The 15,541-nt window shown below is 40.2% G+C and overlaps 1 protein-coding gene across 4 annotated transcripts in view; it reads left to right on the top strand.

The window, feature by feature from the left end:
• The window catches only part of ANKRD29 (ankyrin repeat domain 29), a 56,111-nt gene extending 41,331 nt beyond the window's left edge, over positions 1 to 14,780 (top strand). For 3 of the 4 annotated variants that reach the window (XM_058277553.2, XM_058277556.2, XM_058277552.2), the window contains exons 9-10: positions 2,006 to 2,104; positions 12,028 to 14,780. In XM_058277553.2, the coding sequence (XP_058133536.1) occupies positions 2,006 to 2,104; positions 12,028 to 12,111 (183 nt within the window). In that variant the 3' untranslated portion in view covers positions 12,112 to 14,780. Of the gene's footprint in view, positions 1 to 2,005; positions 2,105 to 9,191; positions 10,075 to 12,027 lie in introns of those variants that run through there. The other variant, XM_058277555.2, reaches the window with a different exon arrangement.
• Positions 14,781 to 15,541: the final 761 nt, after the last annotated feature.

Below are 15,541 nucleotides of genomic sequence, written 5' to 3'. Positions count from 1 at the left end.
TGGTAATGAAATTGCTAAATTAGAAAGTCAACCTTGCTGGTACCATTGATGGGATTGGTGAAGTCAATGAAGAGAGATAGACACTTGAGTTCCTTCTCTTCATTATCTGTAGCATTGACCATAGATGAACTTAGGTAAAATAAAATAAAATAATAAAATGAAAAAATAAAATAATTCCTCAAACATCTAGAAGCCTTGGAAAATGTTATTCTGAGTGATGGGTCTTCCAGAAATGAAAGCCCCAAACTCTGTTTTGCGTTTTAATAATTTCTGATTAAAATATTTTTTAACTACAGTATATTCCAGGGGTCAGTAAACATTTTCTCTAAAGGGCCAGATTGTAAATATTTTAGGCTTTGTGGGCCATACAATCTATCACAACAACTCAGGTCTGCCATTGTAGCACAAAAGCTGCTGTAGACTATAAGTAAATGAATGAGCATGGCTGTGTTCCAGGAAAATTTTATTTATGGACTCTGTATTTCTGACATTTCATATTTCCACATGCCACAAAATAGTCTTCTTTTATTTTTTTCTCAACAACTGAAAATTTTAAAAACTGTTCTTAGCTTGCAAGACATACATAAACAGATGGGGTAGCTGGATTTGGCCCCAGGACCATAGTTTGCTGACCCCTGGTTTATATTCTCCTGTTTTCTCAAATAGAGGCCCCAAACCTGTTCTAAGCTGGCAACAGTGACTATTGATGTGTCTTGATAAGTATAAGTGACTGTTGATGTATACAAAGTCTACTTGCCCTTGAATGTCCCCAGAGGCTCTTTGGATCCTGTGTGTCTGTCCTTCATATTTTTAGACTCCATTCTTGCTGTCAGCTAATATATAATTGCTATTGGCAATGTGCTGGCTCTTCTCCACTGTCTCAATAAGCTATTTCTAATCTTCCATGAGCTTGGAAACTAGAAAATTGCACTTATTAAAATTGTTTTTAAAGTAAGAATTTATAGTCTGTGAGAATGAGCTCTGTGGATAAAAAAAGAAAAGAGCTTTAGTAGAAATGGACTTTGCAATCTTTAGTCTCATTTCAAACAGTTCTTTTTTAATTTTTTTTTTTTTTTGTATCTTAGCTCTATTGCTCATAGGTTAAGTTGGCAGGTTACTTTGGATGAATAAAAGTTATCAGATTAGTGGATTACCATACATATTATAAAAGCAAACATTGAAAAATGCTATTTGGCTGAAATTCTTCTGTGCATATATTATATTCTTTTACAAAATCAGAGTGTGTTTTTTATTGTAAGTTGGTAATTTGGAAACTAAGTTTGCGTTAGGTATTATTCACAGACATATGTACCCTCTGGAAAGGTTTCATATGTCTACACTTTGTTTCTATATTAGATTTATTACCCTCTCTTCTCCTACCCTCCCAGAATCCAGCTACATGCTGCTTCCTTATTTCAATAAATATTTGCAGTAAATATCATTTAAGACATGAGCAACCCATGCATTTGACCCTTGTATGTTCAGAAATGCTTCAGCTCAGAGCTCAGGGGGTTTCCCTCAGCCAATGTTCTCTTACTCTAGGGCCCTGTAATTCCACAGTCACTTTCTACCAACTTGCATGAGCAGAGCTTAGGCCACTGGGCCAACTGGTCAACCCACTGGCTGACCAGCCTTCCTCCAGCCTTGCTGCAAGTGGCTCACCCAAAGTGCAGACTATTTATGTTGTCTCCTGGAAGAGAAAAATATTTGGCATGGCCTTGGTGGGTTTTTCTGCAGCAAGTATATACTGACGGAGTGAACATGAAGTCATGTGCACCCAGGGCCGCATCCCTTTTTTCGCTTGCACAAGAATGGCCGCAGTGTTTTACTGACTTCTTAGTATCTGAGGACCCCAGACTAGGTGCTAGTGTGACTTAGAAGAGTAGAAGGGAAGAGTAAGGCTGTGACATTGGTCTCATCACGCAGGGTGGTTTATGATGAAAGCCCAAGCTGTCTAAGTACAATGGCTGTGGGCTCACTCCTAACGCACCGTCTTTTCTCTTAGAACGGGACATCAGCACTCCACGCAGCAGTGCTCAGCGGGAATATTAAAACAGTTGCGCTGCTCCTGGAAGCTGGGGCAGACCCAGCCCTGAGAAACAAGGTACCAGCTTTGCCCATCTTGTATGTTTCTTGGTTTTGTTTTTCAGAACAGTGCATTTGTAAAAAATTTTATTGAGGTAACATATATATATAACATAAAAGTTGCATTTCAACCAGTTTGAAGTGGAATTAATTACATTCACAATCTTGTCTTACCATCACCACCATCCATTACCCAAACTATTTCATCACCCCAAACAGAAACTTTTACCCATTGAGCAATAACTCCCCATTACCTCTTCCCCCCAAGCCCCTGGTAACCTCTAATCTACTTCCTATACCTATGAATTTACCTATTGTAGATATTTCATGTAAGTGGGATTATGCAATATTTGTCCTTTGAAGTCTGGCTTCTTTCATTGAGCATAACGTTTTCAAGGTTCATACACATTATATTGTGTGTCAGAACTTCATTCGTTTTTATGGCTGAACAACATTCCATTGTTTATACATACTACATTTTATTTATCCATTCATTTGCTGGTGGACACTTGGGTTGTTTCCACTCTTTGGCTATTGTGAATAATGCTGCTATAAACATTGGCATGCATGTATCTGATGGGGTCCCTTTTTCCTTCTTTTAACTCCACTGGGCCCCTATGCAAAGAAATAAGATAGTGTCTTCCAAAGCCAGGAGATAAACAGTGGCTCCACTCACTACAATCACACTCTTATAGATAGTTAAGGCACACAAGGTTGCTATTAGAAGGTTATTAGTGAGCCCTGCATTTGGACCAAGGGAATTATACTAAAACTCTATGTCATCAATGGTTTTCAGTTCACGGTGGTGCGGCATCTGAGGGGGCTGGGGGATGGTGGCAGTGGGGATTAAGGGTTACTCTATCATCAAAGAAATGCCCTAAAAATGTCCAAGTTCTGATAATTTATCACCATCCTTCATAAGTTGGATGCTTATAGTCTAAAAATTGCTTGTGTAATTGGTGGCTATACATGGGGGACATGTTGCTAATTAAGAGTAGTAAATGCCACTGTTACAAAACCATCCCATATTTTTTATACTGCTAAATTCTTAGTTTACAATTAGGTCAAACTTGGAAGTGGGAGGATGCATAATAACAATAGAAAAAATTATTGTCTTTGTATTTCTTCCTATTCAGCATCTGCTTAAGCAGCCAAATGTAGAGGTTTGGAGAGGAGAATAGCCTAGAAAAGGTCTTGAGAAAACACACTAAACCCCTAAGTTCCATTATGTATTTAAATATTCTCTGCCCCTTCTCTCTTCTTCTTCTGGGACTCTGACAATGCGTATATTGGTTCGCTGGATGGTGTCCCACTGGCTCCTCAAGCTCTGTTCACATTTCTTCATCCTTTCTTTCTACTGCTTCTCAGACAGGATGATATCAATGGTCTTAACTTCAAGTTCACCAATTCTTTCCTCTGTCAGGTCCAATCTGCTGTTGAACCCATCTAGGGAATATTTTATTTCTGTTATTATGGTCTTCGGTTCTCTTCGGTTCCTTTTCATAATTTCCATCTCTCTATTCATATTCTCTTGGTATTCATCTATCATTTTCCTGATTTCCTTTAGTTCTTTGTCCATGTTTTCCTTTACCTCTTTGAGCACATTTGGAACATTTTTTGTTTTTTAACTTTTTGTCTGGTATGTCCCAGGTCTAGTCCTACTCCTTGATGGTTTCTAATGCTTCAATTTTCTCTTTTGCCTGGGCCATCTCTTCCTGTTTCTTTGTATGTTTTATAATCTTTTGTTGAAGGTAAGGAAGGATATAAGGATATTTATATTTTAGTTTAGACTCTGGGACATCTTTTCCCTAAGTTTGTATCCAGTTGGTGTTATGATTGAGTTTTCCTTGAATACCAGGAGCTAATGGGGAAAAAAAAGGGAAGAAGAAAAAGGAAAATACCTTTCCCATCTTGCAGACTACCTATGTGAGTGCTCTCCTTCAGTGCTTATCCCTACAATGAATTTAGAACATAGTCTGAGGCCACATGTAGGGATCCGGCACATACCTCTTGTCTTGCATATGTACATGCGGCTCTAGGAAATCTCCCATTTACATGGACAGGGGTATTGATACAATTGTCCACTCTTACCTAGGAAAGAGTTTCCTCACAGTCCCAGGGCTGCACTATATGTCCTACAGCCAGGAATCCCTTGCCCCAGGCAGCCACTGCTTAACTGCTTTCTCACACACAGGGCAACTTCAGGGATGGTGAGTCCATCAGGCCCCCACCAGATAGCCAGACATAGATGCTCCTAGTATTTGCTGAGGGTTACCCTGCTCTCTCCAGAACCTGGACCAGGGACCTGCCCTGGGAGCACAGGCCAGCTCCATGTCAAACTGGTAAGGGGTGTGGGAGGGGCCAGACAAGGTGCCACAGGACCCGACAGCTTTTAAGTGGCCTTTTTTTCTTTGATTTGGTACTCACCCTGTTACTATAGTCTTGTAACTGTTTTGAGAAAGATGTTTTCACCAGTTCTTGCTGGTTGTTCAAAGCTCCTGGGTGGAGGGTCAGAGCCCTGATGCATCTCACTCTGCCATCTTGCTGGGGCGAGGCCTTAGTCATAAGCCGTTTACTTTTGAAGGAGGAAGCAAGGTTGGCTCCTGTTAATAGGGGAAGGTGTTAAAAGTAACTGTCGCTTTATACTTAGGTACTATTTGAATCTTTATAAATCCTCTATGACTTTGTTAAAGTTTTTAAATTATAAAAAGCAAAAACATGTAGCACGATTTCATGACATTTGGAAATGAAATCTTTAAGGAGTAGCAATTTAACAACGTACAAAGGGTATTCTTTGTTCATTCCACTTAGCACGTAGAATTATTTTTTCCTGGCTCCTACCATTTGAATTGCTTGAAGACAACGTTTCTGCTGATCTCTTCTTAAAATACCGGAATTGATTTTCCATTAGCTGGCCTAGCTGTGTGATAAGCTGGTTGAAATCACAATTGCCTTCTTATCTTCAGACTTCCTACAGACTTCCTAAAGAGATCAGCCTATGTTGGTGAGCTGTCCAGTTCTGAATTAAGGCAAAGAGGAAACTTTAATAACTTTACAGAGAGACTGAAAACACAATTCCTCGTGTGACTCCTAGACTCTCAACAATAATGGTTATGGGTAATTTCCAGTGGACAAAATGCTAGATTGTGGACCATCTCTAAAACTGCTTGGTTTAGTATGGGCTGCCCTTGCCAGAGCCTCCTATTGCAGAGGCCCTTAGAGGCCCAGGAATAGCTGCCAGGGAAGCCCCCACTACCTATCAGCCCCACCAGAAGCAAGGGGTGGGATCTGAGCAGCCACCCAGGACCCTTGAGAGGGTATTCTTGGCCTTCATTCGCTTATTCTACAAACACTCACTGAGCGGCTACTATACACCATGCACATGCTAGGGCTACAGCGGGGAATAAGATCCACAAGTATCTATCCTGATCAGCCTAAGAGTTGAGGGAGGAATAAAGACAATTGAAAAGCAGTGACAGCACATAGTGACAAGAGCTATACACAGGAAAAATCGTGGTGGTGGGTTGGGGGGTATATGGGGACCTCATATTTTTTGAATGTAACATTTAAAAGAAAATAAAGAAGAAAAAATATATAAAATAAAATAAAAATTTAATTTAATTATTTAAAAAACGCTATTGAAGGCTTCCCAGGGAAAGTGACTTCTAAGCTAGAACAGAAGCACTCTTCTGCTGGAGGGGTTCTAGGACTCCTTCCCTGGGGCTTCCAGGAAGAAACCTGAAGAGAGAGCCCACCAGTGGCCTCCACAGGCACTCCCCATGGGTTCACGACTCCCCAACTGAGGACTCAGAGCACATCTTCTGCCAAGAGCAATAAGGAACGACAGTGGTCGGACGTGCTAGTGTCACGCACATGAACTTAGGGTTCTGTTCCCTAACGGCAAAGATGGCCTTTAGGAGACAGCTAGCAGGACACTGTGTTTGTAACAGTCCACACAACCTCAGCAACCCAGGAATTCAGTGGTGACCAACAGGGAGAGAGGAGGAATGAGACCAGGTGTTTAGAACAATATGGATGACTCACAGAACAGTAATATAATTGACCAAAACTTGGTAACAGATGCAGTTCGAGGGTATGAAGCTTTTTCCATAGCAAAGGATATGCGCCACTCGTGGAGATGGTCACTCAGGCAGCTGATAACTTTAAGCTTGTAGACATAGGTTCAGCTTCTTAGAGCCCCTCTTCTTCCTGAGTAGGGGACCTCTGGTTGCCTGCCAGTCTGCTCACTGTGCACCAACAACTGAAACAAAACAGCTCTGTTATTCCAGAATGTTTACTCTGAGACTGGATAAAGCTTAGGTCTGTTTCCCAGGACCATTTCTCTGCAGGCACAGTCTTTAGGCATATACAGTGTCTCTTCCTGCAGGAATTAAGCTAATAGTAAACTTTGACCCCATAGAGGGACCTCTGGTCCTTAGCAGCATAACATAACAATTTCCAATCTTTGTCAATCCAGCATCAACACCCCAGAGTCCTAGATGGTGGGCAGAGGTGCAGCTACTGGACATGCTGCACAGGGGACCATTTGTGGAAAACTCATACTTACCAACAAGTCTTTGTATAATTCCCAGACAGTGAGGTCCCAGCCAGCAGGTGGGGCTTTGGGAGCAGGATGTGGCCTAGAATGTGGGGAGTCCTGGGAGCTTTGCATAAAATCAGTGCCCCAGCTCAAGCAGGCGGGTTTTAGCCTTGGCTGCAGGAGAAAAAGTATTTGAGACCAGTAAATCCCCATCTGGGCCCTCTCCCTGGCTCTGTTTGCCCTTCTACCCTTCTACGGCCCTGTCTGAAATCCCCAGACAGTCCCTCGATTCGTCTATAACAACAGTTTTCAGCGTGTGTTCTGTGGATTCCCGAGAGCCCTCAAGACATATTCAGGGGGTCTAGGAAGTTAGACAATATTCATAGTAACACGACAATGCCAAGTCCTTCTTTCACTATGCTGACATTTGCTCTAACAGTGCAAAAGCCATGGTGGGTGACACTGTTGATACCTTAGTCCTGTCAAATAAAAGACATTTTAAGAATTTAGAAGAGAGAGACCATTTATATTAGTCAGCCAAAGGGGTGCTGATGCAAAGTACCAGAAATCTGTTGTCTTTTATAAAGGGTATTTATTTGGGGTGGAAGCTTACAGTCACAAGGCCCTAAAGAGTCCAACTCAGCTTACTTCCTGACCAAAGTCTGTTGCCACATGTTGAGGCAAGATGGCAGGTGATGTCTGCGAGGGTTCAGCCTTCCTCTTCCTCTGAAGGCTCCGTGGACCCAGCTTCTACTGATCTCAGCTGTAGGCTAGGATAAGACTCATCTCTCTTCCTGGGGCTTTAGCTGTTTGAGCCTTCTCCTTTCTGTCACGTGGCAGGACTGGAATGACCAAGTTCTCTCCTCTTCCATGTCTTCCTCTGTGTGTCTTCTTCTGTGAGTGTCTGTTTATATAGCCCACCAAGGGGGCGGGGAGTCAACCCCAAGTTACACTCTACTGGCGTGGTTGAATCAAAGCCCTAATCTTAACATAATGTAATCAGATACATCTCAGCTGAATCTAATACAATCAAAGAGTTTACAAACATAATCTCTCTTTTTGGAAGTCATAAATAATCTCAAACCGCCACACCATTTAATTATCAAAAGGAGTCAATCTGCAAATTGGAGAATGCTCTATGATGAGACAAAAGCCCTCCATTGTTCCCTGAGAAAGAGGCAGCTTATATAGTAAATACAATGAGGTTACATAAAGAAAGATGTGATTGGGTAAGCAAAAACAGTAAGGAAAAAAAGCCTTATTAGGAGATGGAAAGCTAACTAATCAATTTACTTATCCCTGACAAAAGTCCTGGTTTCGGGGAAATCAAGACTCAGCTTCAAAGTCTGTCAGGACACCCTAGCCGCTGTGCAAGGTCAGAGAGTCTCAGAGAACTTGTCTCACAGGAAATTTGTCTTGGATATGTGTGTGAGATTTCAACACGAACAGGTAAGTTGGCCTTTGCTTTAAAAATACACAGACAGGGAGCAGATGTGGCTAAAGTGGTTGAGTACCTGCTTCCCACATGGGAGGTCCTGGGTTTGGTCCCCGGTGCCTCCTAAAAAGAAAAAAACAACAACAAGGAAACAGGCCAAAAAAAAAACAACTTGGGGAGCTGATGTGGCTCAGTGGTTGAGTGTCAGCTTCCAAAATATGAGGTCTGGGGTTCAGTCGCCAGCCCTGATACCTCAGAAAACAAACAAACAACACATGGGCAAGCTGCCTCCAGGACCTTGCCAGTTCATTTAATGGTCCACATTAGCAGGGGGCCAAACTGTACTGGCAAATTATTTTACAAACTCTTAAAGATTTTACAAATTTTGTCAATTATTTTACAAATATTTGTTTAAGAATGTCATTGATTTCAGCCACAGAAAGGAATACAGTTCCAATACATGCTATAGCCTGGATAAACTTTGAAAACATTATGCTAAGTGAATGAAGCCAGACACGAAAGGACATTGTATAATTCCATTTCCATGAAATGCCTAGAATAAGCAAATTCAGAGACAGAAAGTAGATTAGAGGTTACCATGGGCTGGGGAGAGGGAGAATTGTGAAGTTATGGCTTAACGGATACAGTAGAGTTTCTGTTCAGGGTGATGGAACAGTTTGGGTAATGGAAGGTGGTGATGGTGGTACAGCATTGTGAATGTAACTAATGCCACTGAGCTGTACCCTTCAAAGTGGTTAACTTGGCAGGTTTTATGTTTTATATATATGTTACCACAGTAAAATTTTTTTTAAAGGGTAAAGGCCAATTACCTTTCCCCACACCTCCTAGATGGCTTCTTTGTCTGATGCTTATTGTTTGTGCTCTGCTCATTGTATCTGCTTGTTCTCTGCTCCTTGTCTGCTCATCTTCCTTAGGAGGCACCGGAAACTGAACCCGGGACCTCCCATGTGGGAGGCAGGTACCCAACTGCTTAAGCCACCTCCACTCCCCCACAATAAAATTTTAAAGAAAAAAGAATGTCTTTGCTGAATCTGAAAAACTTTTTAATTGTATTGATTGTATGGAATCTTGACCCTTGACATGTCTTTTTAATATTGTTTGACAAAACAGGACGTTTGCAGAAAGTACTTCTCCTGATACCGAAAGACAATGTTGTCTCAAGGAAAAGCATTTGTGCAATTGTTTGAATTGCAAGGTGAAGCGGTCACATTTTTCATGGAGCACTATTTTCATTTGAACGAACAAAATTTAGAGACCAACTGGTTTGTCAAACATGGGTATCTGGCAGAAATTTTATCAAAAATGACAAAATAAACCTGTTACTTAAAGGAACAACGGGGAATATTTGTTGCCAGTGGTAAAAAATTCTCATTTTCAAGGGTAAATTAAAATTTTTGAAAACTTGTATCCACCCTGTGATTCTGACAGCTTCCCAATACTTAAAGACTTTTCTTATACAGTCAGTGGTAGTAAAAGTGAATGTGATTTTTTTGATATTTTATAATGAAATATGTCACTTGGAATAGCTGCATAAGTCTGCAAATTAAAATTTTCCAAATGACTAATGCATGATGTTATAAATCATGCATGAGTAAAAGATCCACTCACAATGCCAGATAGACCCATGGGTTTTAATGGAACAGGGTATAAAGAGTTCACTGATATGGTTTCAGATTCCACATTGCAACTAACCTTTAAGAAACTACTACTTCTTGAGTACTAGTTAGCATTAAAGAATATCTACAATTATCTGAAAAGGCTGTTAAAATATTCTTCCCTTTTCAACTGCATATCTGTGCAAATCTGAATTTTCTTCATATGCTTCAATCAAAACATGCCACAAGAGACTGAATGCAGACACAGATAGGAGAATCCAGTGGTCTTTTATTAAACTAGACTTTAAAGAAATTTGTAAAACTGTAAAACAATGTCACTCTTCTCACTAACGTTTTTGTTTTTAAAATTTAGTAATTTTTAAATAAATATATTAACCTGTAAATTGGTTTATTATTTTTAGATGAATTAACAAATACAGGTTTAAAAGTTTCTGTTTTATTTTCTAATAATTTAAGTGCAAATGCCCACTAGTGTCCTCAATAATTTTTAAGAGTGTTAAACAGCCCTGAGACCAAAATGTTTGCGAATCACTGCCCTACAACATCTACTGCATGTGGTAGGGACTCACTCACTAAATACTTAAAGAATTTATCTCAGCAGCAATGTGAAAAGAATGGACATACCTGGAGACTAGATTAGGTCAAAGGGGATATTGTAACCACTGAATTAAAGCTGTTCTTTCCTAGGTATCTCTTAAGCTCTGTATATTTTTCTACTTTTCCCTTGTCATTCAAAGATAACTGTCCTAAATCCTGAGTCCTTCAAATAATAAACTAATTAGATATAAGTTATCAAATTTAATTTTACCAGTATTTGTTCCTGGCATTGTATTAGCCAAAGGGGTGCTGATGCAAAATACCAGAAATCTGTTGGCTTTTATAAAAGGGTTTTTATTTGGAGTAGAAGCTTACAGTTACCAGGCTATAAAGTAGAAGTTACTTTCCTCACCAAAGTCTGTTGCTATGTTGAGGGACGAAACGGGGTCCCTGTTATGGGACGAGCGGGGTCCCTGTTGTGGGACGAGTGGGGTCCCGTTGTGGGATGAGAGGGGTCCCTGGCGTGGGGAAGAAAGCCTCGTACGGCCGCTGAGGCTTCCCTCGGGGGCTCCGAAGGTGTGGAGGGCGCACGACCCAGGAAGAAGTCGTGGAGACAGGCTGATGGCACAAGTCTGGTTTATTGCGGAAGGGGATGCAGATTTATAGGATTGGGGAGTGGTGTGGCGAGTTCTGATTGGCTAGGGCAAATGCTGTTTCCATATAAGGCAATGTTCTGGCATTGGGCTAGTGACTGGCCAGTAGAGTATGTGCTAACTCTTGATAGGCTGAAGCTGTTGCTGGGCAAACAGCGTACTGAGAGATTAGGTTTAAGGGAGGGGGGAGGGGAAGTGAGAGCTGGGCTAGGCGGGAGATAGAAAGGGGGAGGGCGGTGCCGGCTAGCCGTTAGCAGCAAAGGCCTAGTCAGGCGTGGTCACCTTGTCTAGGCCCAGTGGGCAGAGGCGGTGTCACCTCTTGCCGCACTGTTTGCCACTGAGGCAAGCCGGGTGCCCCTCCTCCCACACTATGTGTTGGAGCAAGATGGCTGCCGATGTCTGCCAAGGTTCAGGCTTCCTCTTCCTCTTAAGGCCCCATGGTCCCAGTTTCTTCCAATATCGACTGTAGGCTGGGATAACTCTGCTTTCTCTCCTGGGGCTTATTTCTCTCTGGTTCAGCTGCTCTGCTCTCTCCTCAAGGTCAACTGTAGACTATCAAGCTAATGGCTTATCTCCCTTCCCAGGGTCTCTGCTGTGTCTAATGGAGCCCTCTCTCTTTCCTCACTTACGTGCTTCTCTATGTATTTACTTCCCAGGACTCCAGCATTAAACTCCAACTAACTCCTCTGCCTTGTCATTTTCTCATCATCCTACTGACGTGTCCCAATCAAAGCCTTAATCATAATTTAATCAAGTAAGAGTGAAACCTCTGAATCCAATACAATTGAATGTACCCAGAGGAACAGACCAATTTACAAACATAATCCAATATCTATTTTTGGAATTCATAAATAAAACCAAACTGCTAAGGAATTGTGCTGGAAATGAATAAGACATGCCCTCCAGGAGATAATAATCTAGTAAGGGATATGGATGGATAGAAAAATAACTCAAACAAAAGAAAATAGTATACAATATTTATACCTTTAAGGGGGGTGTTTATGCCTTAACACAAAAAAGTGGGTTCATTTGGAATTTTTCATCAGTGAAGGGAAAAGTTTGTGCTGGGAGCTCTCTTTGGAGCCCCTAGGTTCACACCAACTGTGGAAATTCACTATTGCCTATTTTTTCTTCTTTCAGGCCAATGAACTTCCAGCGCAGCTAACCAAAAATGAACGTATATTGCGTCTCCTCCACAGTAAAGAAGCACGTGGGGAGAGCTAACTTAGTTCCACAGTCGATGGAAAGATAGAAACCTTAACTGCATTGTCCAAAGAGAAATTGATTTTCAAATAGTGTCAGGAATTCTTTTGAGAAAGAAAATGCCCCGAATGCCCACTCGGTGGGTACCTGACAAAGAAGAGCTGTGCTTTGTGCACTGAGTCACGACCCGACCAGCTCTGGGACTCCTCCTCTGTCTCTCCCTCAGCCTGGGCTCTTCATACTGGCCTCTAACTCAGCTCCAGTGGGTTCTGGCATATTCATGGATTTCACAGAAACTCACTTTCAACTATGCTAATGCAAGTCTCTCAGACTCTAAGGTGGGCAAGGCTTTCAGTACTAAGCAAGCAGACAGAAAGCTTTGTTCTTTTAAAAGGCTGAAAGTCAGACTTTCAATGGCTTGATGTTAAATATATAAGTAGGTATGCTGACATATATAGAGCCATCACATTTTATATGTGTGTGTGTCCTTCCAGGGTAAAATGTCTTCTTCCACCCAAGGATCATGAGTATTATAAATCAATAGGTACTATGAATCAGTAGGTATAAGAAATCAATATGAATCAATAGGTATTATGGATCAATTATGTATAAACATCCATTGTTAAAAAGCCACTTCTGACCTACCGCCATTTGCTTTTCAAAGACACGCTGCTGAATTATTCTAAAAAAAAGACAAATTGTGTATTTGTTAGTTGATCCTTATCTTATTTGTGGAGAGCAAATGTAGCTCAAGTGGTTGAGCACCTGCTTCCCTTGTATGAAGTCCTGGGTTCAATCCCCAGTACTTCCTGAAAAGAAAAAATTATTTGTTCTTAGAACCAACACTGTAGGTATATGTCAAGTAACAAGTGGCAAATTTGGAAATTCAGGAAATTACAAACCATAGAAATTTAGGCTTGTCTCTTTACCTATTATTTTGGTTCTACACTTTGGGAAATCTCTTTCCCATACCATGCGGTGGAGTCTTGAACTTCCAACACCACATTCTTAGATGCAATGACTTTGACATTCTTAGATAAAACAATGATATATGCAAGTTCAATGTGTTGCTATTATTACTGCAGGAGTATAAGTAATAAAAGACTGTTATGTAGTACATATTTAATAAGGGTCCACCTATGCATGTTTCTGGGCTGATTGATTCCAAGAAAGAAACCTGAGTTTTATTGAATCATTCATTTTTTTTTCCCGGGGGGGGGGGGGTCAAAATTTATGAATTTATGTTTTCAATGCACTTTATAATCAATGGTGTCTCAATGCCTCAATCACTGCCTAATTGCACACACAAAAAGGAATTTTTTTTCTATAATCTACCATAGTAAACATTGCTGGTACTGCTATTGGTTAAACACATCTTTAGTTTTCTTAAATATATTCTGATCTGGTTTTCAGTCAGTGTTCTCTGTCAAAACATGTTAAGTTGGAGAGAAATGTTGTAATCTCTAAAGATATTTTTGTTTTTACTAAAAGAATTATCTTTTTTTAAAAGAAGCTTTAGAATACATAAATATTACATAAAAATATAAGGGATTTCCACATGCCCCACTCCCTTCACCTCCCACACTTTCCCATTAACAACACCTTTCATTAATGTGGTATTATTGTTACAATTGATGAACACATATTGAAGCATTGCTTAAAAGCATTATCTTTAAATCATGAAATGATAGAGTATAACTTTTGAAATAGAAGATATTCTTTTACAATGTGTCTGATCAATGTAACAAAAATCAGGGCACTGTGATCAGTATCACTAGCAAAGCCTGTTTGTCCAAGAACTTGAAGTATTTAGTATAATGAATATCAGTAATGAACAACCCATGGCCCCAAGAGATGCCTACAGCCTCACTAGCTATGCAAAAAGTCTGAAATTCAATTCATAATTCCGCGATAAAAAATTAGAACGTTCTGTCTGTGTTGCTGAAACACCCAGATTCAAACATGTTGGCAGCTAAAAAAGCAGTGCCAATCTCCTCATTGACATTGTTTTATTCAACAAAGTTGTACAGATAACACCTTTGCCCCACATGGGAACGTCATAAAACTTTATTCCTTATGAAGAAAATACTGTGGCCTTAAATGCTTTATATTTTTTCTCTTAATTAGTCCTTATGCCAAAAGTCATTGCTTATCACTAATATGAATCAAAACACTCTTATAGGTACTGATAATAAAGTTCTGAAAGACAAAATGGGATGAATCACAAACTTAATGCTTTTCATTAAAACATGTTGTCCTTGGCCTATTCCCTAGATCAGTTTAAGTGGATGATGTTCTTGATCAATATTAGAGTCATAAAAATGAATCCAGTAACTTTAACAATATTTAACAGAGGACCTCGTACTGTAGATAAGAGGTATCTAGCTTAGAAGGATCACATATGATCTAGTTAAGATTAGTATATTTCCCATAATAGGGAAGATGATTATATTAATCACCCACCAAAGACTGACCAAAAGATCTGTGGTTTAAAGTTTGAGTTGCATTTTAATTTGCACACAGGTGGATTGTTCTTGTTTTATGTTATAATCTAATTCACAATTCAGTGAGCTAGGCATCCTAAGATTTAGGACTAGTAATTCTCATGGAAATCATGAAGTTTCATCACATCTATTTGTTTTATGACATAGTCCATGTTATAATCAAAATAAAGTTAATATTCTATTCAATTTGTCTTTGCTGCTTTTTCCTGTTTCTTCATTTAATTAGAAGTCATTTCTATGTGATTTTTTTAAAATTTTATTTTATTGACTTTGTAATAATATTACATTAAAAATATATATGTGATATTTTTAATGTAATATTATTACAAAGTCAATAAAAAATATGAATGGAAAAAAAAGTAGAGCAAAATATATATATATATATATATATATATATATATATATATATGTGAGGTCCCATTCAACCCCACCCCCCCCACCCCACCTCTCCCCCCCCCCAGCAACACTCCCTCCCATCATCATGACACATCCATTGGATTTGGTAAGTACATCTTTGGGCACCTCTGCACCTTATAGTCAATGGTCCACATCATGGCCCATACTCTCCCCCATTCCATCCAGTAGGCCCTGTGAGGATATACAATGTCTGGTGATTGCCTCTGAAGCACCATCCAGGGCAGCTCCATGTCCCAAAGACGCCTCCACCTCTCATCTCTTCCTGCCTTTCCCCATACCCATCAGCCACCATGTCCACTTTTCCCAATCCAATGCCACCTCTTCTATGTGGACATTGGATTGGTTGTGTCCATTGCACCTCTATGTCAAGAGGAGGCTCAGATTCCACATGGATGCTGGATGCAATCCTCCCACTTTCAGTTGTAATCACTCTAGGCTCCATGGTGTGGTGGTTGTCCTTCTTCAACTCCATCTTAGCTGAGTGTGGTAAGTCCAATAAAACAGATTGTAGGTGCTGGAGTCTGTTGAGG

Source organism: Dasypus novemcinctus, chromosome 16, assembly GCF_030445035.2.
Source record: "Dasypus novemcinctus isolate mDasNov1 chromosome 16, mDasNov1.1.hap2, whole genome shotgun sequence".
NCBI lineage: Eukaryota > Metazoa > Chordata > Mammalia > Cingulata > Dasypodidae > Dasypus > Dasypus novemcinctus.
Note: the sequence above shows the minus strand (reverse complement) of the source record. Positions and strands in the feature narration are given on the sequence as shown.